This window comes from Haemorhous mexicanus, chromosome 17 (genome assembly GCF_027477595.1).
Source record: "Haemorhous mexicanus isolate bHaeMex1 chromosome 17, bHaeMex1.pri, whole genome shotgun sequence".
Taxonomy (NCBI): Eukaryota; Metazoa; Chordata; class Aves; order Passeriformes; family Fringillidae; genus Haemorhous; species Haemorhous mexicanus.
Window position 1 is genome coordinate 6,355,185 of NC_082357.1, and position 26,338 is coordinate 6,381,522.

Below are 26,338 nucleotides of genomic sequence, written 5' to 3' on the forward strand. Positions count from 1 at the left end.
GAGTTTGTGAGGAGTAAAGTGTCTCTGCTATATATGTGCTAACCAGTAACTCAGCAGAAACAGCCTCAATAGACTTCATTCTTCTCTGATGTGTTTGATCCACGTATACTATACAAACAAATTATTCTTTACACAAATACAAATACTCAAGTTTCCCCAGGTAGTTGATTATTGCTATTTAATAATGTAACAGTATAGGGATACAGCTCCTGGTTTTTCCATTATAATCCAGTTGTTAGCTGGACTCCAGGACAAAATTCCTCCTTGCAAGTCAATATCTCACAATGCACTTGTGCTCCCTCCTGCCAGAAATTATTTTATAAAGGGGCACTTAAAACAATAGACAACACCAATGGAAAATGTGATGCAAATGTTCACACATTTAAATCCATGAGAAATTTAGATGGATAGCTAATTCAGGCCTGAAGTGCTATAGCTGGCCAGATCATATAAAAGCTAAAGTACACAAAAAAACTACATATTTTTTTTTCCCTCCCCTTTGTAGACAGGGGAGGGAAAGAAAAAGAAAATGTATTTATGTGCTGTGAGCTTACACATATTTAGCTGGTTATTTGAACTTTCCTAAGAGTCCCTAAAAATAAACTGAAAACATCTTAAGCTACTTATGACAAATAGAATTGCAGGAAAACTCTATTGTTTCCAAATGTGCATTTAAAAAAATGAGTGAACGTGAGGCTGCTCTGTAAGAGAAAGAATCTTAATGGAAAAACTTATAGAACTTTAAGTGGAACTGTATGAAAGCAGCAGATGAGTCTTGCTGCTTAACAAAATTTTATCTGTCCGTACAAAGGTTAACTTCAGGTTAACTTCAGAATATATGTTTCAAACTTCAATTAATATACTTCCAACACATTACTTATTTTAGTAAAAACTTACTGCAGAGGCAATACAGACAGAGATTAATACAGGTATGACTTCTTCTGTGCCATTTCTGCTTTGTATAATAGGAAGACAAGGGCAGAACAAGTGTTTGAAAAGTTCACTGTGACCCACTTTGAAATATCAGACTGTTTCTGACCAGAACCAGACGAGCATTTGGACTAAAGATATGGAAATGTATTTATCGAAAGGCAAGGAAAACTTGGAACTTGGATGTTAAGTTCCATTAGTCATAGACTAATGACATTCTGTATGTAAATACTTCTAAATTTTAGTTGATAGAGCTCTTCCCAGGCTGCTACAAAATAAAAGTGCAAAAGCTTAGTTATCTTCTTCCTCTAAAACAGATAAATGTGCTGTTTGTGGGCCTCTTTATTTGCACACTTTCCAAAGTTTGTTCACTGTTTAAGAGAAAAAAAAATTAATGTACTATTTCTGCATCAGGAAATGGCCAGGGAGTATTGTCAATTAATGTACAATAGAAAAAAAAAAAACCTTCTAAGATGTCTTTCTCCACTTTAAACATGTAAGACATAATCAGTGTGTGATTCTGGGCAGATGCTGCAGGGTTCCTGGTAAAACCCTGACATCTGTCTGTGAGCAGGCTCCTCTCAGTCTGGCTGTGAGCCACAGGCAGTTCCAGGGAAGGGAATACAGGAGTATCTTGTGAGGAGGTGCTTTTTCAGGAAGTATGTAAGTGCTACAGAACATTCCTATGCCCTTTGGGTATTATAAGGTAATATGCAGCGGCCAACCTCAGTGAATCTTACCTCAGTTGTCTTTGGAGTTTGTTCTTTGCATCTGCTACTTCAGCAACACAATTATTAAAGCTCAAGTTAAAACAGATTAAATTATTCCACCTCTCCCCAGCTGCGCACTCCAGTCCAAGTCTGCATCCTTTCAGAGCATGTCAGAGTTGGCCCCTGCATGTTGAGAGCACCTGATACTGTCTCCATTGAATTCAGCCCATGATGCAGGAGCTGAAGCACTCAGCAGGAATTTCGAACAACTTGCAGCCTGAGCCCCTGGCTTCAAAACTGCTGGAGTGGAGTAAGCTACTGTCTTTGGACTTAAATTCACCATTTCTTTAATGCCCTGCTTTGCCTGCTAGATCACCCCTTTCTTCACCCAAGTGTTTAATGTATTCTATGAAAAGTACGTGTATTTTACTCACCAAATTGAAAGGCTGAGACAAATATCTGTCTGCATTTAGTCTTCGTTCTCCACACAAAACTTTATGCTAAGAATTAGGCCTGCACATTAAACTTTGCAGGGATAAGTCACTATTTTTTGAGTTCACATTTACTCTAGATTTTAATTGAACACTGACAGTAAGTATTAAAGAATGCAAAAAGAAAAGGTTACTTTTGGTTTTGTCAGTGGTGTTTTCTTGGTAGCCTTTTTTTCAGTAATTTATAGAGTCTCCAAACTGAAATGCTGACCTTCCTTAGTGATTTGGAATTCCTTAGTTCTGCACACTTATTTAGGCAGCTGCTCTGAAAAGCTTCAGGTAACCAGCCTGATACAATAGTAAAGTGCATAAATCAGTGTACTGAATCTGAGCTGGCACTGCTCACATCTACTGACCCAGACAATCTCAATCTATTTCCCGCAGGATATTTGGGGTTGGGCTTCTTTCCCCTTCTCTATGATCTGATGGATTATATTTATTTTTTCATCAGAAAATTAAATTTCTAAGTAGGATTCCATCTTGACTATCTGAAATACTTAGTACTTAATCTGTTCTTTAACTGTTCTTTTCAGACTGCAATTTACTGATATGGGTCTGTTGAAGCAGAAGGCACTTGCTCTGCTCCTGAGTGCTGCAGGTATGTCTCAGACTGCCAAAGGCTTTCAGGAAAACTTTAATGAATAATGTTGGGGTTTTTTGGATAATAGATGGTGAAAAAGGAAAAGGTCTGCAAAATTTATCCACATGAATCTGCTTTTTACTAGAACTGACAAGAATAATTTTATTCATGGCTAATCTTAAAAGTAGGTAGTGGTACTAGAGTCAGCAGAATGCTTGCCAAGTTTCCTTTGGATATGCCCTTGTTTCAGTAGTGAATGAAAAACAGAACACAAGTAAACAAATAATACAGATTATTTTCTCCTCCTTCCAACAAGACGGAGTCGTTATCATTTGAGATTGTGAAGTGTAGGGGGATACAGTATGGGTAAATGAAGGTGGTATAGAAGGTAATCTTATCCCCCAATGAGTTGCAGCTGGACCAATTACTAAAGATTAGAAGCAGGCCTGATCTTAACGGGCCACACCTGTAGCCAATAAGAACAAGTGGTATAAAAGAGTGGATTGAGGGGAGGGAAAGGAGTCAGATGATTGCTGCAAGGATCAGGGACAGTCCGTGCTTAGAGGAGCTGCCTGTGAGAAACATCGAGGAGGTATGGAGCTCTGGGGATATGAAATATTTGCACTATGAAGACATTATGAACTCGTGCTAGCTAAGACAACAGTGAAGTGCATTCACCGCTGGATTTCTGCTGTGTTAGTGCTAAGGGAGCTGACAAGGCATTAGCGCAGAGACACTGCCCTCTATTGCAAACTGCTCTGCTACTGCTCTTGCATTGATGAGATCAATGCGAATCAACAGTTTTAAAACCACATACAAATGGGGCATTTTAGTTCAGTAATTTTCTGTCTGTAAATTAGGGCTGTGCCAAATGCACAAAGGTCCCAACAACCCAAGCTCTTTTACAGACAGTACATGAAGTCTGTGGCAGACACTGATGTGCTGTTTGCTGCATTGCCCTTACCTGCACCTCAGCTGGATTTTGATTTGATTTGGTGCGGGTTTGTAACCTGGAAGGCACAGAACAGTGTAAATCAAAACCAGAGGGGGACACTGTGCAGTGGATCTTCGGGGTGAGGACAGCACAGCTGTCTCTGAGAAACCAGCTCAGAGCACAGCTCTGCTCAGGTGCCACTGCTGCCCTCCACCAGCGGCCACTGGCAGCAGGCAGGGAATAACTGGTGGGGGAGGCTCTCACACCGAGGCAAAGCAGGGCCTTGGGACAGAGCAGCCACTTCTTCCCACATCACTCTCAGATGTAAGGAGAGGGCCTATGCTCAGCAGGGAGGACTCAAAGGAAAGGCTACAGCACCCACTCAGTCTCAGCTCCTTTTTCCACTCCAGGGTAACAGCTGATGCTGTCCAATATGTTCCTTGGGTTAAAGCACTTCTCATTAATAAAATGGACCTGAGTTTTGTCAGAAAGGTCCTGCTCTAGGTCATCTGTGCATCTCTTTTGATGCTGAGAAGGGGGAAGACCTTAATCTAAACAGCATTTAATGCTGTTGTGTTAAATAATGAATTGTTTTCATTAGCTTTCTATAATGCCTCATGTTAGAGTTTGCTGGCATTTACAGTGACTTGAGAAAGCTCAGTGCTGTAATTTTGGCTAGAGGGAGCTGCTCTACCATCATCTCCACTGGCCTCCAGTGTGAGTTCACTGAACTCACAGCTTTTAATGTTTGTCATTTTAAGGATAAACAACCGCAAGGGTGAAAAACACCAGGTAGCTGGGTGGTGTGAGAGAGAGCCTCAATGCAAAAAGGAGGAGGTGTTCAGGGGGAGCCTTCATGCCAGCACTGTTGTAAGTGAGAAAGAAAAGGGCAGACCAGAGTTGTGGTTTCCCATCTCTTGTGTTTTGGGGGACAGATTCACTTAGCATAATTCAAATTGTACATCACTGGAAAATATGTTTAAGCATTTCTGCTCACCTTGATCACAAAGAGGGAAATCTGTTGTTCCATCTCTGCTTTCTTACTCTCAAGGAATTTTTGGTGTAACTTCGTCTCCTTTGGCTCTTCCAAAAGCAAGAAAGGCCTGGCAAGCCTTTGGCTGGAATAGAGTAGTAAGGATAAAGAAAGAAAAACCTTGCTTTCCAAAGCATCAGGACGACAGCAGACTCATCGATATTTTTGGTAAATATTGCCATATGGACTCCTCAACTGTTATTACCATCAGTCTGCCTGATGTGGAGATAGAGCTGGATCAAAGGTGAGCAGAAATGCCACCGTAAAACACTCTAAAGCCTGTTGTTCACCCAGAGAGCCCTGCACGAGGAGCCCTCGCTGGCTCAGAGAAGGAGGGGTGCTAAGGAATTCATTTTTCCTTTTGGTGCTTTTTGTAGGGAATGTTCTATATAATCTTGGGAACAGGGAATGATCTGTAAAAGAAAAGTATTTGGACATGTACCTCAGTTTAAAATGTGGAAAGTCTTGCTGACCTCAGTGAATCTAATCCATATGTTGGACAGGAAGCACGGATCTGAAGTGCTGTACTGTGCTGTGGTCTCACACCAAGCCATCATTTTCAAGGGCGAGGTAGAGTATAAACTTCTCAGATATGTCTTACTGGCCAATTCCTCCTACCACAGACATCTGAATTTGCTTAAACATTTGACTCCACTTCCAAACAGCATTTTGTTCATTAGTTTCCTATGGAAGGTAATTATAGAGCAGTAAGTGCAGGAGCTGTACAAATATCCAGTGGTCTTGAGCTTTTACCTGAGGTAACTATGCCTGAAAGCTCCTCAAAGACCTTAAATAAACATGTTTTCAGATTTTTTTCTAGGCTTTTGTTTTGTTTTGGTGGGTTTTTTTGTTTTGCTTGGTTTGGGGATTCATTTTGTTGTGTTTCTTTGGTAGTGGACAGCTACTGGTTTTGTGTTTGGCTTGTTTTTTTATTTAATTCCTAGAGTGTTCATTCTAAAAAGCTTGCAGTTGTTGAAGTGCTGAGCCCCAAAAAAGATAACTTTGCAGCATAATTCTCTCAAAAAGATTTTATACCAAGTTGTGATGGTACCTTTCCAAATATTACCAGATACTATTTTCTATTTCCAAGGTGACACCATCTCAAATAATAACTTACACACTTGTATATTAAAACAAACAAGTTTTGGGACTAATTGGTCTGAAATGGGAGTATTTGAAACTTCCAACTGTGCTTGGATCAGGAAAATATCCTTTTTACAACAGCTAGGCTGTGGTGTTAGGAGCAGAAGAGAGGACAAGGCTGTGCTCAGGTGGCTATGGGAGAAAGAGGGAGGCAGCAGTGACTGGGATAAGGTGGCCAGGAATAGGATCCAGATTGCATCACCAGCTGGTGCATGCTTCCTTGGTTTGGAAACTTTTTTATTATTTTTTACATACCAAGCACAGCGACCTTCTAAATTGCTCAGAAGTTGATTGGCCAAGACAGTGTAATATTAAATTAAATTAATGGAGATGGTCTATCAGCAAGATATTGAATTAATATACTCAGAATTACCATTTTACCGAAATGATACATAATCTGAGAATGAAGCGAATTGCTGTGTAACGCTTCCCTCGGCAGCGGGCCAGCGCCGTGCCGGGAGCGCGTCTCCTTCAGCGGCCGAGCGGGCACGGCCCCGGGAGCACCCGGCCTGCGGTACCGGCCCGGTTCCGCGCTGTTCCCCGGCCATCGCCGCTGCCTCGGGCAGCTCCAGTGCGCGGGCTGTCCGCAGCGCCGGGTGAGCCGGGCGGAGCCCGCCGCGACACAGCTCCGGGGGAGTACGGGGGCCCTGGGGTGTCACCGGGGCCCCGGGATGTCGCCGGTCCCTCACTGGTGTCACGGGGGCTCTCGTGGTGTCGCCGGTCCCTCACTGGTGCCCCGGTCACCTCAGCCCTCAGCAACAGCGCCCCCAGGCGGTTGGGCACTGCGGGCGCGAGGCCCCGCCCCCGGCGGCGGCGGCGGAAGTGATGCAGCGCTATGGCGGAGGCGCCGGGCGCGCCTGAGGGTGAGCGGCGGGGCCGGGCGGGACGGGCCCCCCGCCCGCGGCACTCCCGGCCCAGCTCTCACTGTCCTTTGCAGAGTGCCCCGGGACCGACAGCGCCCAGGCGGGCAGGGCGGCCGCCTGCCAAGGATGCCCCAACCAGGGGCTGTGCGCGGCCGGCGCGGCTGGGCCGGACCCGGGTGAGTGCAGTGGCCGTGAGGCGGCGGCTCGGGGGGGCGCGGTGTGGGCGCACTGACGGCGCGGTGCCGGCTCGGGGGGCGCGGAGTGGGCGCGCTGACGGCGCGGTGCCGGCTCGGGGGGCGCGGAGTGGGCGCGCTGACGGCGCGGTGTCTCCGCAGCGGAGGCGGCGGAACTGCGGGCGCGGCTGCGGGCCGTGCGGCACACGGTGCTGGTGCTCTCCGGGAAGGGCGGCGTGGGCAAGAGCACCTTCAGCGCCCTCCTGGCGCACGGGCTGGCGGCGGACGAGACCAAGCAGGTGGGCAGAGGGCGCGGACAGTATGGGGGGCAGGTACTGATCGGGTGTCCCTGCTCGTAAAAGTCTGACTTTCCTGGATGAGTCCTGCTGGAGGGATTTCATTGCATGAGATCACCTTTAGATACAGCCCTGTGCTACCTTGTTTCCAGTGGGGCAGGTTGGCTGGTTTGTTTTTCAGGTTGCTCTGCTCGACATAGATATCTGTGGGCCATCAATTCCTAAAATTATGGGTCTAGAAGGAGAACAGGTGAGTGAATGTTCAAACATCTTGTTCAAGGGAATTTTTTTTCTCAGTTTTTCATTAGCATATTCAGGCTTTTTCGATGTAGAGCTTGTAAAAGGAGTGTATAATGGGAGATGTGGTGCAGTGATAGGGAAATGAGGTGAGATGTAGAAGTTCAGCATAACATGTTTTGCAGAAGAGTCATCTGCTTTCAGGATGAGCAGTTCTGCAAACCAACTTTCATTGCATGTCAGCCACATAATGCTGACTACTTGAAACTTGAGTAGTATTGCATAATGCACTTTATCAGCCCTTGGATATTTCTTACAAATGCATCAAGTAATGAGTAAACTTGCATAAGGGTTGAACAGTTGTTGTTCACTTATTAATAGAAATCTGGTCCTCTTTCATTTTTACCTTAGCTACCCCACAAAAGCAGGATTGCTCCTGCAGGCAGGAGAACTCTTTGCCCAGATTTGACTTATGTTCATGTTTTCTGTAACATTTGTTGCTATTGCAACTTTTGTGTTTCACTTCAATTTTCAGGTTCATCAGAGTGGATCTGGATGGTCTCCAGTGGTGAGTTGGTGCAGCTGTTTCAGAAAGTTCATTGGGTGTGTTTAGGTTGGGTACCATCTTCTACAGTGAAAAATGAGTGAGGGAGGAGCAGGGAGTACTCTTGTGAATTCTTCTTCTAATGACTTAAGTAGCCGGATTCTGTAGAATCTACAGATATAGCACGTAGAATCTACAGAGTCTGTATGTCCAGATCTATATAACCTGTATCCATGTTCTATGGAATATCTAGAGAACACTACAGAATGTATATCCAGATTTTATAGAATATAGAATAGATCTATAAAATTGAGGTACATATCATATAGAATCAGGATATAGGCTGTAGATCAGAGTGTTAAATTTCTCAATAATAGTAGTACCGTATCTCTAGAATTGTTTTATTACCTTGTGTTTACTGACTTTGTTAATATGGGCAATAAATATAAATTACTCAGGTTTGTTATTTTGGGGTAACATGCAGCTGTTGTGTGTCATGTCCTCTGTGACAGCCAAGAAGTATCTTGCACCCAAGACAAACCTTACTAATCTCTGGAATATGCAGAAAAGGTTTTGCAGTACTGTTGGTTGTCTAAAGATGCCCTGTAGTGTGCATGCTGTTAGAAAGGCAGCTGGTGTTGAAAGGGAAGGCTGTTTTTATCCTTCTGTTGTCTCCAGTGTGTCCATAAACTGCCATAACAATTTCATTTTTTCAGTCTTAGTGTAGTTGGTGAGTGTTGCACAGGATGCAGTTTTTAATGCCCTGTGATAAAAGATAAAGTTCTCTGCCTTTATGTAATTAATGTCTTGCCCTCATTTGCTTTTTCTGTAAAATAGGGGTTCAGAATTGGTTTCTCTACTCTTTCTTCAATGTTATGTTTCTCTACTTCTCTTCCAGTATGTTGAAGAAAACTTAGGTGTCATGTCAGTGGGGTTCTTGCTTAGTAGTCCTGATGATGCTGTCATCTGGAGAGGACCAAAAAAGAATGGTATGTGTTGAGTATTTTCAACAGTAATTTACATACTTGAAAGGTGTCAAGTGTGGAAATACCATGAACTTGTTTAGTAATGTGGATAGGGTAGTTAGCTAAGACCCAGATATTTAAAATACAGGAAGATACCTTTATCTCTTCCACATTCTTATTCTTTCCTTAGGGCTGATCAAGCAGTTTCTTCGCGATGTGGACTGGGGTGAAGTGGATTACCTGATCGTGGACACGCCCCCAGGAACTTCAGATGAGCACCTGTCCATTGTGCAGTACCTCAGTGCCACCCACATCGACGGCGCTGTCATTGTCACCACCCCCCAGGTATGAGCCCAAATCCACCAGGGAAGCATCATGGCACTTAAAGGCAGTCCTTGGGTTCCAGGCTGTTGATTTCACAGAAATCTATGGGTACAGAATCTCAGGGAAATGACTTTGTTGTGTTGCCCCTGCAGCTGGCTGGTCTGTGGGTTAGGTGGATGGCTCAGGGGAGCTGGATGGGGATCCACATGGGTCACTAAACCACAGCAGCTCACAATCAAAAGCTGTTGAGACCGGTGTGGTGAAAGGAAATGCAGTGTTTCATTTCCTTCTTCAGAATCAGACTTAACATCATTCTGGAGCTGTAATTTACTCACCGATAGCTTAATGTTCAGAAGAATGTTTGTAAGAAGCTTTGTTTTTAAGTGATAAGCTGTGCACTCCTTGACACCTGTGAAGTAGCCTGTCACCTCCAGGTGACCCACCAAAGTAGGCAGCTTTGTCATGTGCATTTTTAAAAGAGAAATCAGCCCCTGGAAAGCTGAAACTAAAAACACACCCAGTTCAAACAGAGGTTTTCATGTCTGGTTTGGAACAGAACAGGAGATCAAACTAGCATGTGACATGAAGTATTTCTACAACAGCAGAAAGGATAACACATAAAGGAAGCAAAGTGTTGAGGACAATACCAGAGAGGTGGTGAAGGAGGAAGGGAACAGGAGAATGTATGAGGTGAGTCATATACATAAAAACTCTGAGGAGAGAATAAGATATTTTAAATTTAATTGGAAAAAAGGTAACTAGTGTAAGCCTGGTGGTTCTTGTCCTCACTCTGGAGAAAACCAAGGGTTCCTTCTGTAAGATGAAAATGTGAAAAAGTTGTATGAGATGAACATAGGAGATAAAAAACATAAATATGGGTGAATCTTGGCTAGAGTCAGTTTTCAAAACAGAACCACATCCAGTAGGCTTGAAGTGTTGTACCTGCTCTGTTGATAGAGCTCATAGCACAGGTTTGCGTTCCTAAAAATATTAAGGCAGCAGTAATAATTCATTATAAAGTAGCTCTAAGGAGGTAACTGAATGGATTCAGCATGAAACAGTTGAAATACAAGTGTTTGCTATTATTTGTAGGAAGTATCACTTCAGGATGTTCGGAAGGAGATCAACTTCTGCCGCAAAGTGAAGCTGCCCATCATAGGTGTTGTGGAGAACATGAGTGGCTTTGTGTGTCCCAAGTGTAAGGTAAGGCTGGCTGTGTATCACAGAGTTCTTTCCTTGGCATTGGATAGCAAACATTGCTCCAAAAATGCCTTTTTCTCAGAATTGCAGTATTTCAACTGATTTTCATGTTGTCCCAGAATGAATCTCAGATCTTTCCCCCAACTACTGGTGGTGCAGAGAAGATGTGCCAGAACCTGAGTGTTTCTTTCCTGGGTAAAGTGCCTCTGGATCCACAGATAGGTAAAGTCACTTATTACACTACACTTAAAGCAAGTTGTTCCTCCTGTACTGATGTTACTGCTGCAAAACCCTGATATGGGCACTGATGTCTCTTAGCACTTTTAGATAGAATGATTTTTTGAATCAAAAGTCACAGGAACTATGACTATAGCTTGGTGTGGAATGTGGGAAGTGCTGGGGTAATTTCCTTAACTTTTCTTTAATCAATTAAGATTACATGCTGCATCTTTTCAGCTCTGTAATCATATTTGAAATACAACATATTTTTCTCTTTGGTGTACTCACCTCGAAATGCAAACTGAATGAAATCATAATCACTTCAAAGAAGAGTATTTTGTAGATGTTAAGCATTAAAACCAGTGCTTTAACCTCACTGTTACTGGCACTGCCCAAATTCTCTTGTGGGTCATGAGGAGGTGTGGTTCTTTGCTCGCTAACTGCTGCCAATTAATACATACAATTAATGAATTAATGACATAAAGGAACAGCTCAGTACTCCCAACTGAAGGTTTCTGCTAGTACTATCCCTCTGTCAAACTGTACACTGTATTTCTAGTTACAGACTTCAGGGCTTCCTAAAAGGAATAGATGCAGGTGGCTGTTTGAAAACTATAAAGGCTAAAAAAAAAAAAAAGCTCATCATTTCCTGTTGCTTTGTTTTTTTTTTTTTTCTGTCCTTTAAGGAAAAAGTTGTGACAGAGGCCAGTCTTTCTTGGCTGAAGCACCTGAGTCTCCAGCTACATTGTCTTACAGGAATATCATTCAAAGTGAGTCTGAGAATCACTGTGCAAATGAATCCCCTCGGTTCTGAGCACCTCTGCACTACACAAAGGTGTTACACAGGCTTCTGTTACTGTACCACAAATAATAAAATCAGGAGAGGAGCACAGCAATTCTGAAAGTAGCAGGTGCAAACACCTGTGTGCTACTGGGCATCACTTCTGACTGGCTGCTAAAGTGATAATGAAATTGTATGTGATAACTGGTTTCAACATTTGACTTCAGAGAAGTCAGACTTTCATTTTCTGAGATGGGCTGTCCTTGTGCTCAAAGAAATCTTCTGAGGCTTTCAAGCAGGTGTGTGGACGGGTGCTCACCATAACCCAGTGGGAGGCAACTGACTGACCAATGCCTCCACTTCTAACTGTAATTACACAAAACCCCCTTGCAAAAACTCCCTAAACAGCTGGTGCTGTGCTGTTTAAAATAATCCTAAAACCACTGTCAGTGTAAGGAAGGCCCAGCTTCAGATACTTGTACCCTCAGGGGAGAGAAGTAGCAACAACAAACTCCTGATATACAACTGAAATAGTACTTATATTACTTTTTCTTCATCTTTGCAGGAATTCAGGAATACTGTGAACAACACCATTTGCAAGAAGAAAAGATAGTGTAATCTGTAAGTGGAACAAAAATGTAGCTCAAGTTTAATTATAGAAAAGTAACTTATGCCTTGATTTATTAAATGAATGTATTCTTTTTGTATATTGCAAATAAATTCTTAATATAAAGGCTCTTGCCTGTGTTTTTTACAAAAGTTCAAGATTCTTGTAGTTCTTCCCTCACTAGAAAGCTGTGAAAATGAGTGCATCTGGATTGTCATGTGCATTCTGCCTCCACTGTCATGGTACCAATAACCTGTGAAGGTAGCAGTTGAAGAGGTGAGAATACAACTCACATTTTACTTAGGAGACTGAATATAAAATATGCTGGGTTGACACTGGGGAATGTGCAGTGACCTTTGTTCTGCCTGCTGCACAAGGGTGAGCTGTAATGCCCCTTCCCTCTCCCTGAATAACATCATTTAAATGTCTCCTTTCAGTGGAAAAGATCTGTATGTAGTGTGAAAGCTGGGGTAGTATTATAGTACAAGTGCACTGCTTTATTTATTTTTTTACAAGTATCAAAACAAGATTAATATTTTTGCTATACATAACCGTGTAGTTATATATATCTTCACATAAGTAGTGGGTGTACATGGTTCATGACTTCTGTTTTCTTCTATTTGACCCTAAGCTTGAACATTAAGAAAATAAACATTCAGTATTTTTAATAACGAAGAGGCCCTTTGTGTTTGTAGTTTGAAAGCTCTGAAAATTCAGTATTGTGTACAAGAGGGAAAGGCAGTTTGGTTTTGTTTATTGTAGTTCCATAGTTAAACAAATCAGCATCATATTTTCATTACATGTAATTTCTGGTTAAAATAATCCAACAGTTTGAGGTTAGTTGACAACTTTTCTGAAAGCGGCGTGCTCCTTGTAAACCACGAGCACTGTCTGTGCTCACACAAACAACTTTTTGGTGAAGCTTTTAAGTAACAAAGCCTTTATACCTTCCACGATCCAAAGACTCAAACACAAATGACTTTATTTCATGCAGGCATAATTCTAGAAGAGTTTTTTCTAAATATCTTCCCATGAAGAACAACTTTCATGAATTACTTTTTTTACTGCTCATCCTTTAGCTCCTCCTTATTTGGTTACCTAGTGCCTGTCTTCCCATGTTCTTCAGGGCCATCTTCTGAAATTGTCCTGCTGTGTCCTGTTGAGGGAACAGAGCACACATGGCTGTAAGCATAACCCAGGACACAGGGATCTCTTACAAAAGCAGGGAGCTGCCAGCTGGAAGCCTGAAGGTTGAAGATGGCTCTTCCAGCTCTGCTTAAACAGAGGAATTAGAATTATAGCAACTCCAAGGATTTAACTTAAGAACATTCTTTTGGAGCTTGGAAGCAGCTCAGTTGTGGAGCTCAGCAGGCTTCCAAACATGGAGGAAAGTGACCTGGGGTAATGGCTCTTCCATGTGACACTGCCAGAGAGGCTTGGTGGAGAATCAGAATTATCCTGGACTCACTGCAGGAACTGGGACCCAGGAAAAGGCAGCACTAGCCCTGAGAGGCAGGTTGGCTGTTCTACCCCATGGGCTGAAGCTCAGTACTCTTGGGAACATCTGTGGTGCCAAACAACCTTGAGGTTACTCTGCTGATGGTTTTTTGTCCCCCTAACTTGCAGTGGATGTAGCCATATAAATTAGCAGTCTGGAGGGAGATCCCAGCAATCACGAGAGCCTGTGGACAAACAAGAGTTCAGCAGGAACAAACCCATGGCTGTGCATTGACTGTAGTATATACACGTGTGTGTGTGTGTGTGTGTGTACACCCTAGCCAGATAAGCATGCTGTAACAGGGAGGCATTACTCCCAATCATAAATGGCCTTCAAAGACATCCAATCATATCAAACACAATAGTTCCTTTCTACAAATAGTTGTTTTTATCAAAACACCAATACCAGTTGTGTCATTCTGTATCTTGAAAGGCTTCATTACTTTCCTAAAAGCATTTACTCAGAAAAGGACCTACTCAACAGATTCCAGAAACATTTCACTTTTTTAAGCCCTATTCCTAGCTAAAAGTTTTTACATCCAGATACATGGCACACCTGCAGGCCTGTTCAGCTGACAAACAACTTATTATAAACAAATAAGATCTGTAATTTATGAATTTATAAAGAGCATCCATAGATGGATTTCCTATCTAGCCTTGACGGACAGTGAAAATAATCAGTTCCTTTTGTGGTACTTTAGGTTTAGCAGAAGGTGGAACCAATCTGACTAATGCAGTAATTTATAAAAATGTTTCTCTTAGCCTTTAGAACCAGTTTCCCAGAAGTGATTTTATTTTTGTTTGAATAATTTGCCTTTTACAACCACCTGGGCAACCTGTCTCCTGTGCCAGTTAGAGTTCTGTCTCCAAGCAGCTCTTGGCTTAGCAAACAATCTCTGCTTTTCAAAAATAAAGGTGGAGCCATGAGCAAAGAGTGCTGGTTTAATTTTAACTATTGCTTGTTTAGAGACACCAGAAAGCAGTTAATGATTTGCAATTAATTCATGCCCATAGCTGAATTTCTTGTTTAATTGAATAATGAATATGCAATCTTGGCTATTACTGGTTATGTAGCTGCACATCTCTGAGGTGCTTTTTATCTTTTCAAACTGAATTAGGAAATGGTACTGAGCATGGCTGGGAACTTGACAGAATGAATAGCATGCCAATTAGCCAAGCATTTAATGTTTACAGGGGAAAATGTGAAGATTTCATAGACAAAAATATCTTAATATAATGCAATATATGGGGTAAATTTCCTCTCGTATTTAGAAAAAAAGTGTTGGGTTTTTTTAAAGTAGATTACTTAAAAGTAGAGCAATTACAAAATACTTACTTATAGCTCAGTTTATCAAGGTTTTATGAGCTAATGATGCTGGTTCTTTCAAAAGGGAATGGTACCAGAGATCTAAATTCCTTACTTTTAAAAGTAAATTTAAGCTCCCAGGAGACCTAAAAACCTGAAAACCAACATCACTGGTTCATTTTTTGTCCTCTCCTGTTAGTTTTATTTGACTGAAATAAGTTGGGGCAGAATAAGTTGCTATAGTTAAACAGAAGCTCATAATTTTGCCTACCACTTGAGGTTCTCTAGAGGAAGGAGTTGACATCTGATGACCCAGTGGAAGTGCAGCTAAAAATTACCAATCCATTTCAGAATGCAAGCCTTGACTGCAGAAAGCTCCTCAGGATTCTCTGAAACTGCTGGTGGAATTTTTCAGCTGTTGAAAGATTTGGTTCAAAACTACCAGATCTGGGTTTTCCTTCTACCAAGAATGCTTTGAGTACCCCCTAACTCACCAGCCATTTCAGCTTCAAGGAGAACAAGATGCTAAAGAAAAACATTGTCCAAATCACTGGGCAGATGATGAGACCGAGCCAGAAGATTTGGGCTTCAACTTCAGTTGAGGCAGCTATTGTAGGCACCTGGAAGAAAAAATTGAGACTATTAGTCACAAAGTCAAAACCCACAATAAATGACAAATTAACAGAGGAAGATTAACTAAGAAGAACAGTAGCTCATGCCCAGTTTCCTTCCTGATGCCCTACTATATTTTCCATGTATTCTGTCCTGCAGGGTTTCCTCTATTCTGTCTTCAGGCCTCCCTCAGACCCACAGGAAGCACATTAATTAATTTGTGTTCCGTGCTTGGGGCACCCCGGAGCCGCAGCCGAGGCTGCAGAGGGCACTGCAGAGGGCACTGCGGTCCCGCACACCGGGACAGCACCGGCACAGCCGGCCGGGCTGGGGACACAGTTGGATGGCTCCAGCACCGGGGTACTGCTCTGCCAGGCCCAGTGGGGCTGCACAGAGAATGTCAGCAAGTGAAAGCAAAACCCTGAGTGTGGACTCTGGCAGTGATGCCAAATGCCATTCTATTGTGCTTCTTTCCCCCTCCTCGGTGTGTTTGGGGGACACTGGCAGAATCAGAATGCTCTGTGATCCAGGTTCTCTTTCCCACTATATTCCATGAAGGTAAATAAAATATTAACTTCAAAATACTGAATCTGAACTATTCAGCATTGCTTTTCACGTAGATCTTTCCTGAAGAAGATTCTGTATTGGGATTATCTATGGAAAGATGTGTTTATTACAAGATATTCTCACTAGAAAATAAAATAGAACTACCAGAAATATTTCATACCTATAGCACCATGCTGTGAATATTTATTTTGCTGATCCATATGCTAACAATGTTATGAGACCTGTTTTGTCTTGAATGCTTCCATGATGTGACAAACAGCGCTTGCAACTGAATACTGACATTGTTTTCTATGGAAGCTGGATAAAAAGTAACTGTTACAAAGGTGCTCTATTTGTTACTTTGACTTGGTATCAGCATTACAAATTTCCTATGGATTCTGTTTGCCTTGTGCCTGCTTCTATTAATATATTTACCCTTTTTGCTTCAAACACCCAGTGACTTTTTCCATCTTCATCAATCTGGTTCCACCAACGCAAACCAACCAAGAGTCTTCCTGTCACATTCTAGTGATGAAACCATTATTTGCATTAATCAGTAGGACAAGTGGCTTGTCAATATAACAGTTAAAAATAGAAAAAATTAAAAAGACAAGCATGTTCAAAAATCATCTTTTATCTAATACAAAAATTACTTCTAAAAGCTGTTCCAGCTTGAGTACAACAGCCATTATCGATGGGTGAAGTTACAAATTTAGAGGCCTCTTCTCTTTCAATATGATACTAAGCACAATAGCACTGACTTAGACAAGAAATTATAGGTTGTAACTTTTTGAAGTCAATTAGTTGGACAAGCACCCAATAAACAAATTTCTTCAGTAAATGAGGAATACTAATAACAGAAAGACACTGGAAAATGGGAGATTATGACAAGCAAGTAAGATCTGTAGGATCAGGGAAACAAACCAAGAAAATATTTCAGCACCTGGATGAACCAGAAGCTTTCAGAATACTGGAGGTGTATCAATGCTTCACTTCTACAAAACAAAAGCCTTGCTCAACACGTGGAACCCCTGGAATCTTGGGCTGGCCTGACCCACCTGCCTGCATGGGATTAGGGCACCAGAGCTATAGCTGGGCTTTCAGGAGACTTCTGCAGCCCCTACTGTGGGGTCTGGGCACAAAGTTGCAGATCCTAACATTCTTGGGCATCCATTGCTGAAAGCCAGTATTACTTTAATTTTTTAATTTATTTTTTTTATGGGGGGAAGCATACAAATAAATTACCTATGGCAAAGCAATTTTCTCACCATATTAGTAGACCTTAGCAGTCAGCCATAGAAAACATGGTGCTAAATAACTAACATATGTGAACATCTTCATTAAAATGGGCTAGACATTTAATAAAACAACAGATTGCAATATTTGTGTCATTTCTGTCATTAACATATTTCTTTTTTTTTTTTTTTGTTTTAATTAATAACAAAATACTTCCCAAGGTAATTACTATTCAGGGTCATCTTACCTTGACAGACCAAAAGTCAAAGGATAGAAGGAGGAGAATAGTGACAAAACAGGCAACAAAGCTGTTGCTGAACCAGTCACAGAACAAGTAGGTAACAATAGCACTCACTCGGAAAAACAGGTGGAAAAAGGTGGCCAGTGGGTGCCTAGAAAAAACCCAGAGCATAAATGAGGTTATGGGATAGGAGGGAATGTCACAGTGCTGGCTGACAATGCAGCACAGTGCAGGTATCTCAAGTTTATAATGGTATTTTGGTTTGCAGCTGCTATTATTTCAGTGTTAGTGTGTATCTTCATTATCAAACAATGGTATTTTCAATAGCCAAAGCAACACCTCTAGCTAAATCTAAGACAAATGTGGTGTTCCTGTCAAAACTTTCTCAAAGACAGAACAAATATGGAACCTTTCACCAGATTTTTTGGTCCACTGTAAAGGAATTTACTGTGTACAACACAATACCATAAAATCCTTGTTGTTTCATTAAAAGAATCAGCATTGCAAAGCACAAAAGAATTGAGAGAGCTCTTATGCCTTTCAGAACAGCTTTGAAAACAAAATAGGAACTCTAAAAAAAATTGTAGCTGTTTGCTATAAGACAAAATGAACTTTCATAATTAATGTCTAAACCCAACACTTCCTTTTAGGCAGAATGATTTGGGAATCTAACAGTTCTTCTGAATCACTGCTTATTAATTCCACTAGTATTTACGCTTTGCTCATTGAACAAATTTTTGTCTGTAACAAAATAATAGAGAAATTTCACTGAAAGAAATAAGTATGTGACATGGAATACTGGCCTGCACAGTAGGGTGGGGGGGCTGGAGAATGCTGTAATGAGTACAGTACAATTTTCAGGGCAATATGCCAAGTAAAAATTTTACTCTGTGCAATTGTTTGTGTTAATTAGTTGAAAGTGAGAATTAACTACAGGCTCTTGCAGTTAAGAAACTTCTTCCTTGAAGCTTAGAGAATAAAATATCTGAATAAGACATTTAAGTCAACAATTGTCTCCTTAAGCTCCCATGCCTCTGTGACCAATTAACAGTAGAATAGCCAATTAACAAAAGTATGGCCTAGGGTGTAATCAACTATTTAACTATTAAATGTTATTCTGTTATTGTGTTTAATAAAATGAGACATGTAATATATACATAATTGCTTACTATAAACTTAAGTTATAGCGATATAACAGCTTTTATAACTTCAATATCCTCGTTATATTATTTCTCTATAGCTGTTTAACTGTTCTGGTGTTTATCTTTCTCCAGTGGTAATATACACATATGACTGGGGAGAGAAGGAGGATGCACAGGTGAAGTTTATATTTACTCCTGGTCATGCCCATGTGAACTTCAAACTTTCCAAAAACTTCTTCTGACTTAGAACTGAACATGTGACATTTTAAGCAAAGGGGCTTTTTCTGCCATAAGCAGCCAGGTGGGTGGAGTGTATATTGTGAACTGGCTAAAACAGACAGGGCCTTGCTGCTTCCAGCCTTGATCTTGGTCAAAAGGATGCAAGAGTCAATTATGGAAGTGGTGCCCTTATGTCCAGAGCAGCTTTCATAGATCACAACCCCAAAGCACACCATGGTTGCCTGAGCTTTTCTAATGGATCAGTGCCTCAAATGTGGCAGTAACTTTGGAGAATTTCATTTTGGAAGGCAGATTCACCAGTATTACTGGATTACAACAGGATTACTGTTTGGATGCTGAATTTGTTCCCAAGTCAAACACTGAAGGGTATTTACTAAAAAACAAACAAAACAAAACCCATGAGCAAGAAGCTGTCATTTATTACAGTGCTGAGCACTTACTGAGACTCTGGAAAGGATAAAGGAAACTGCAACTCTACAATGGCTCAAGTTGGCATAAATTTGCTCCTGAAAGGACAGGAACCCACTTCCTTGGCCTTCTTGTTTTCCTGTTGCATCTAAACATCCATGTGATGCACAGCTGGAGCCTCCAGGCTCAGTGATTGCCATGTACCTTGTTACAATAATCTCTGTTCAGTTTGGGATCATGATGCCTGTTAGGACAGGAATGAGCTGTAATCAATTTAGTTGCATCCCTTGTTAAAGAATCAAATTTGGGTCAGGCCTAAGCTGTGCCAGTGAACTACAGGAGAATCATTCCAGGTGCCTGCTCAAAGTGCCACAGCAGCACTCTACATGCTGCCTTTTTTTTTTTTTCCCTCCTGTCTGATACTTCAAAATGTATTGAGGAAAATGAAAATTTTGAATAAATGAGCTCTCTTTTCTCCTTGATCACTGTGTTTCCTGGCTGATTTGTAAAAGAAGTAATCATATGCTCTTTACTTCCAGACCCAAAGTCCTGGTACTGCAATCTTTTTCCAATTTCTTAGGAAAGAGGAAGAATTTTCCAATTTCCAGAACTTATCTTTTCCCAATTTCTCAGGAAAGTAATCACTAACCTTTTGCTTTTAAGGAGCCCCTTTTGCACATACCTCAGAGAATCACAAAAGCACAATTTATCATAGCCTATGCAAATTATAACCAAGTTCAAGATATATGAAATTGGAATAAAGACAAATGACTGGAACACCTTGTTATGCCCTCTAATATGATAACAAAATTTTGCAGCACCTAGGTGACTTCCAGGCTCATTTGCACAAGATTCTTCAGAAATATAAAAACAAACACATGTGAGCAGTGTAAGCAGTTTCATTTCTGCATTCTATAGCAGATGAATTTTCAATACTGCATCATCTTTTAATATTGTCTTGAGGGCCAGAAACAAGAGCTGTCACTAATGAAGCCACTGTCTACACCAAGTGGATCACAGAACAGTACAGTCTGCTAATACTTTACCTCTGCTGTACTACTGAGTAGCATGAATCAGGAGGAATCTCTAAGATCTCCAGAGTAAAGTGCTACATGCTGTGACCTCCTAAAACATTCCAGGGTGGTTTCACTTCATGCTACATGTAGTCTGGTCCCTCAGAACCTGTGGCTCATGTGATCAAGGTACTTCTAAGCTGTATTTCCCAGCTTAGTTGAATCCTTGAAGCTATGTTGTCCAAGACTGCACCAAAATAGACTTTATTTAAAATGTGTGCTGCTGCTAAGGTGTAAAACCAAGCCAGTTCTGGGAAGGTTAATCTTATGTCAGGGCTGACTCAAGTAGTGACAAAGTCCAAAGTAATGCTTCACCAGACACTTGTAAAAGAGGAATTATATTGTAAAGCTATATGATTGCTTTTTATCTCAGATAATGTAGGGTCAGGTTTAACATCTACTATATTTCTTTGTTTACACCGACAAGAAATATTATCATTGGAATGGACCAGACCAAACTAGGGCAAGGCAGAGAAAGCAATCTTTGCTTCAAAGCATTATTAATCAGTGCATGCCTAATTCCTTTTGACATAAAATTTTTCCTTTCACAATCTTTGATTGGACATTCTTCAAAAGCCACCGACTGAACAGCTCTGTCACCCAGGACCTCTGTGTGGCCAGAGCTGCAGAGTGACACTTCTGGTGAGGAAACCAAGCTTAGCCTGACACATGAGATGGGTTAATGGGCTGGGTTTTCTCAGGTAATGTCTACAAGCATAAGATATTTTATATTCCACACAGCATCACATCCCGTGGTAGGAAATCATGACAGTTTTATTGCAGCTATCTGGCTGTTCAGCCAGGCGTCCACTGCAGCGCCTGAGCACGGCTGCACAGCGCCTTTGCTGGAGCTGAGAGTCGTCTCCACTGCTCCAGCTCTAACTAAAGCACTGTTTGCTTGGGGTTTGGGATGTTGGGTGTGTCAGGTTTTCGCTTCCAGTGACCGGGTGATGCCGGGCAGCGGGGCCCGGGCTCGCCTGCTCCAGCCCAAGCATCTCCCAGACAGAGGCCCCCCAGCCTCCCCGGGCAACTTGTTCCAGCGCTTGACCACCCTCCCTGTAAAAAATGGGAATGAAGTGTTTAAATTGAGTTTTCTGTACACCGGAACAGCCAGGACCGCCCGGGCCCGGGTGCCGCGATGCTGCGACCTCCGCGCCGTTACCTGATCCGCGCTTTCCGCAGCGCCAGCTCCTCCTCGCTCCCGAAATCCAGGGACACATCCTCGGTGTCGTCCACCAGCGCCTGCGGCGGGAGCCCGTCAGCGCGCAGGGCCCGGGGGAGTCGCGCCCCGCCCGCAGCGCCCGCCGCCCCTACCTGCTTCATCCCGGCCCTCGGCTCCAGAACGCAGCTGGCCCCGGGAAAAGGGGCCGGGCTCCGGCCGGCCCTGCGCGGCTGGAGCGGAGCTGCCCCTCGCCACAGCCCGCGGCGGCTGCGCCTCACCGGGCACCGCCCGGGAGAGCCGGGGGACACCCGCCTCTGCCTGCGGCCCTGCTGAGGGGTTGCCTGTGGCCGGGGCCAGAGCGGCCGGGCGGGCTTTAGCAGCGTGAGGGGCCCCGGGAGCCGCGGCCGGGCAGGCTTTAGCAGCGTGAGGGGCCCCGGGAGCCCCGGACGGGCAGGCTTCAGCAGCGTCAGGGGCCCCGGGAGCCGCGGCCTGCGGCCCCCGGCCCTCAGCGCGGTCAGCTTTCCGCCCCGCGGGCTCGCCACATGCACCGGCCGGGTCAGGGCCGCTGCGGTCTCGTGCTGAGTACAAACCCTGAAAGGAAGAAGGAGTTGAGGGAAACGTGAACGAAGGTGTATAAATATGAGAGCACAGCTGCTTGTCACGTTTGGCGCATACCCCCAGCCGGCTAGTGCTGTCCCCGCTGCCAGCGGCCCTGTGCCTGTGTGGGGGCCCGCTCTGAGGGCAGGGGCAGCACCACAACACCGTGCGGGTGCCACTGGCTCAGGGCAGGTAACGCGGCCCCTGAGGGCGACTGAGGTCACTCAGCCTGGAAGAGGCTCAGGGAACACCGCAGTGTGGTCTTCAGCATCCTCACAAGGGGAAGTAGACGGGCAGACACTGATCCCTTCTCTGTATTGATCAGCGACAGGACCTGAGGGAATGGCCTGAACTTGTGTCAGGGGAGATTTAGGTCGGATATTAGGAAAAGGTTCTTCCTCCAGAGGGTGGTTGGGCACTGAACAGGCTCCCCAGGGCAGTGGTCGCAGCACCAAGCCTGACAGAGCTCAAGAAGTGTTTGGACAAAACTCTCAGGGTGTGACCTTGGGCTGTCCTGCGCAGGGCCAAGAATTTGACTCAATGATCCTTGTGGGTCTCTTCTAACTCAGGATATTCTATGATTCCATGATAAATATTTTTCGTGCCTTAATTTAAAATGCACGTGGATTATGCAGCAGAGTTAAAGAAGTGAAACAAGACAACCAAACTTCAGGATAGGGGTAAGGGTTTCACAATAATGGGGGAAAATAGTCTGGATAGCTTAGTATGAAGTGGAGGGTCAAGGAAGATCTGATTAATCACAGCCATGTGTAGATCTGACCAGCTACTAGCATTAAATAAGCCTGCAAAACAATAACTTTCTAGTCTTTTCTAAAACATCTAACTAAATCAGACTGTTGAGTAAGTACAGAAGCTACTGAGGTGAACTTTTCAAAAATATCAACTGGAAAGCAGCTTGGTACAAGACTTACTGGAACCAAGCAATACCTAAAGGGTGAGAAAAACTGATACACTGTTCTTAGTCAGATTATAATTGTAAGACAGGAAAGTACTGACAAATGATGTTAATATTTTGATTGTCGTATTTTGGCCTTGGTAGTGTTAAAACCACTTGTACAGTGTGCTAGTAAGACTGCCATTAAAAAACTGAATAGGCACGTGCAATTTGATGAGATGGCTCACAACAGCCTACAATATTAAAATACTGAAGTGGGCTTTCACTCTCCAAGGAGATATAAAGAGAGAGCTCTCTTTGAGAACTCTCATGAGATACAGTTATTAAATTATTCTCTGCATACCTGAAGCTGCCCCTGACTTAATTTCCTGTGTCAATGTGCAATTCTGCTTCCAAGCCATGAATTAACAGTAACTCAAACTAGAGCTGGCTTCTGACTCAGAAGCAGCTCCCAGAACTCACTGACAGAGTCCTCAGCAGCACTGGGAGGTCTCACATCCTCCTGCCTGCCAGATCATTGACCTCAGCTCCTGCAGCAGCTCCTCTTGCACCTCTCAGGGCAGTTCTGCCAGCAAAACTGATGGTTTGAGTTTATTAATTCTGTAATGTTGCTGTATTGTCCAAGCCATTGCATTTTCATTCTAAGGCACAGAAAATAACTGTGTCCTGTGTCCCTTATCACATAAAACATCACCTCTATGGGAGAGGGGACAATTAGCCTATCACAGCATTAGATATCTGATTTACTTCACTGATTTCATGAGTGATGAAATAACTGGGAAAAAAGCAAAACCTGTGTTTTGTGTTTTGATTTTAAAACAGATAAATGTTTCCTTAGTTTTCCCTCCTTCCAGTGCCTATCTCCCCTGGCTCACTGTAGGGATTATCTGTTTTCCTAACAAACTCTACTAGATAATCCCACAGGAGACTGTCACTGTACCATGCAAGTAGTTTTGGTAAATTCTCAAAGAAGCTATATGAAATTATGTTGTGTGATTATTCAAGGTATTGTATGGCTCATCATTTTCTTTTAGAGAAAATTGAGAGCTAGAAAGAATCCTTTTTCTCTAGAGGAATCATTGGTCAAATTAATTTCTTCCTTTAGGGTTTGCTAGAAAAGAATTCTTCCTTGTTTTAAAATTAATGCATCCAATTGAAACCTCATTTCAGTGTTTTTTAGGACTTTACAGAACAAACTGTCCTATTTTCAATGCTTTTTCTGAGTTGTAGCTTAGCTGCAAATTGTTTGAACATTGGAAAGATTAGCAACACCCTAAAGATGATGTAAGTCCTCAAATACTGCTTCAGCAGCCCCAGATGAAGAGATCATTACACTGAATTTATGAGTTGTAGTTTGGTTTTCAGGTTTTTGCACAGGAAAACCTAGACCATTATGAAATATATTAAGCTTTCACTTAATTGCTGACTGAAGTATATAGCATAAAACAGTTCAAAAATACATCACATGCTGCTGTGTCCTTGCCATTACCTTACAGGGAATTCCCTCCCCACAATAAATAGTGATGTTTCTATTGTAGATCACGATCAGAGGCTTGATATGAATATCTGAAAAATCTCACCCATTCTCTGATTCAACAATAAATAGAGCTTCCTCTAAAATTAATATGGTGCTTTATTCACACAATTACCAAGAAGTCAGCTGACTTCTCTTTCTCCTTGGCACACTCCCTAGAATCTTGCAGAGACTTACCAGAGACTTCCCCTGTAAACTGCCTAAGGATGTTGTGAATAACTTGATTGGTTTTGCTCTGGTTTAGGCCTTTCAGTGGAGTTTGTAGTTTAGTATTCTGTTCCTTTGAATGTTGGAAAGTGTTGTTAATCCAGTAATAACTCTTACCTCACTTTCATTCATCAGAGATACACTTAAAAGGTTTGTTGGTGCTTCAGTAAAATGTTTATATTAGGGTGTGATAGGGCAAATCAGAAAAGGTACTAAATAGATAAATTTCTAATAGCATCACTTTCTAATTCATTCATCAAAGATTATTTCCTGCTTTGGCCCAGAGCCAATTTCTGTAGATTTTTTTGGCTGTGCATACATGAATTGTTGAAATTGGCAGCTCACTGTTAACAGGGGAGAAACCAAAGGATTTACTTGAGGGATCAGGACAATTTCTTTTTTATATAACAATACACTCTCAGTAGAGATCAAGTTCTGCCATTGGTAAGAAATGGGTAACAGAAAAATATGTCAGATGAGGAAGTTTGGGCCCTAAATATAAATGGGGATTTTAAAAAAAGTATTGGTCCTTCCTTTAGCTATGCCCAAAAAGGTGAAAAATAATTTTTGAGTATGTGAAGAAAGGCGTATAAATTCCCATTATTGCACAGTAACTGGTTTTGATTCTAAGAAGTGCAGTAGCAGTTGTATTCCTTCCAGTTAGGGAAAAACCAAGGAAACATTACATATTTATTAAGCTTGTTTGGCTTTAAGGCCTTATTTATCTCATGCTCTAGGAATCTCTAGTCACCCAGGAAACAAAAGGCTTTGAAATTATTAAGGAATTTACTTCAGTGTCATTTTCCAGCTTAGACTGTGTGGTGGTCACTTAGAAACATCCAAAACAAGGACGCACCAAGGCAAAGTCACTGGCTCTCTTCCAGCCTGGGGTGCATTCCCAGCATTTGGATGCAGATTTTTCAATGTGTTTAGCTTAATATACCTCCTGATGTGTTCAAAGCTTCAGTCACTTTCAGCTGCAGTTCTTGGTATTTGTTAATTTTGCAAGTCATCTTTCATTTCTCATATTGGAAACTCCAAAAATAAGGAACTCAGACTGTCTAAAGTTTGGTTTAAACAACTTCATAGATCTACTGCAGTAAGCAGAGCTTATCCACTTCCATTTCCCAGATCCATTTCCCGGAGTGGAAGTGATTTCATCAGAAAAGGTGCTTAGAGTCCCTTCCCTCCTTTGCTGCATGAACTTAAAATACCTGTACACTCTCACACAAGTATCCAGTAGCTCTCCTGCCTTAAGTCTCTATAGTCTTACTGAGAAAAAAATAATAATATTAATCTTAATCTATTAAATAAAAGACCCTAATGGTTATCAAAAAGTTGAGAAGCTTAGTACAATAGGAAGTTGATAAGAAATTGAGCACTGTTTCTTCTACTGGTTTATCTGCAGAAATAAAACTTAAATTTGCTTATGAAAGCTCTAAGTTGCTTATTCATTAGATTTTTTATATGTTTCCTTTTTCTTTTGTTCCATGTGGCTGCTAGTAGTACCTACACAGCCTCACTCAGCTCCCTGAGAATCTTGCTGGACAGTTCTTCAACCACTCTGACTGGCAATTTCAGCTCCATCTTT

General features: G+C 42.3%; 2 protein-coding genes across 4 annotated transcripts; one reads left to right on the forward strand and one right to left on the reverse strand.

Annotated features, from left to right (window-relative positions):
• Positions 1 to 2,665: 2,665 nt before the first annotated feature.
• NUBP1 (NUBP iron-sulfur cluster assembly factor 1, cytosolic) lies at positions 2,666 to 12,156 on the forward strand. Of its 2 annotated transcripts, none has more exons than XM_059861859.1 (11): positions 2,666 to 2,729; positions 6,759 to 6,860; positions 7,020 to 7,156; positions 7,335 to 7,403; positions 7,926 to 7,958; positions 8,833 to 8,923; positions 9,090 to 9,244; positions 10,316 to 10,426; positions 10,543 to 10,645; positions 11,329 to 11,412; positions 11,989 to 12,156. In XM_059861859.1, exons 1-11 carry the CDS (start codon positions 2,681 to 2,683, stop codon positions 12,039 to 12,041), a joined length of 987 nt encoding a protein of 328 aa, XP_059717842.1. In that variant the 5' UTR covers positions 2,666 to 2,680; the 3' UTR covers positions 12,042 to 12,156. The 2 variants fall into 2 exon arrangements, with proteins under 2 accessions (XP_059717842.1, XP_059717843.1); XM_059861860.1 differs by lacking the exon at positions 2,666 to 2,729 and adding an exon at positions 6,618 to 6,684.
• Positions 12,157 to 12,767: 611 nt separating this feature from the next.
• TVP23A (trans-golgi network vesicle protein 23 homolog A) lies at positions 12,768 to 21,789 on the reverse strand. Of its 2 annotated transcripts, none has more exons than XM_059861862.1 (6): positions 21,646 to 21,789; positions 21,494 to 21,573; positions 17,475 to 17,619; positions 16,427 to 16,516; positions 15,328 to 15,453; positions 12,768 to 13,186 (listed from the first exon to the last, which is right to left on the reverse strand). In XM_059861862.1, exons 1-6 carry the CDS (start codon positions 21,652 to 21,654, stop codon positions 13,106 to 13,108), a joined length of 531 nt encoding a protein of 176 aa, XP_059717845.1. In that variant the 5' UTR covers positions 21,655 to 21,789; the 3' UTR covers positions 12,768 to 13,105. The 2 variants fall into 2 exon arrangements, with proteins under 2 accessions (XP_059717845.1, XP_059717844.1); XM_059861861.1 differs by having other exon boundaries at positions 13,117 to 13,712.
• Between the last annotated feature and the right edge of the window lie 4,549 nt (positions 21,790 to 26,338).

Coding starts and splice junctions, on each gene's coding strand:
- NUBP1 (XM_059861859.1), top strand. CDS start 2,681: ATGGGTCTGTTGAAGCAGAAGGCACTTGCTCTGCTCCTGAGTGCTGCA. Junction 7,157..7,334: donor CGGCGGACGAGACCAAGCAG/GTGGGCAGAGGG, acceptor TTTGTTTTTCAG/GTTGCTCTGCTCGACATAGA. Junction 8,924..9,089: donor GAGAGGACCAAAAAAGAATG/GTATGTGTTGAG, acceptor TTCTTTCCTTAG/GGCTGATCAAGCAGTTTCTT.
- TVP23A (XM_059861861.1), bottom strand. Junction 17,620..21,493: donor CTGCGGAAAGCGCGGATCAG/GTAACGGCGCGG, acceptor GGTTTTTTCTAG/GCACCCACTGGCCACCTTTT. Junction 15,454..16,426: donor GGGTGTTTGAAGCAAAAAGG/GTAAATATATTA, acceptor TTTTTCTTCCAG/GTGCCTACAATAGCTGCCTC.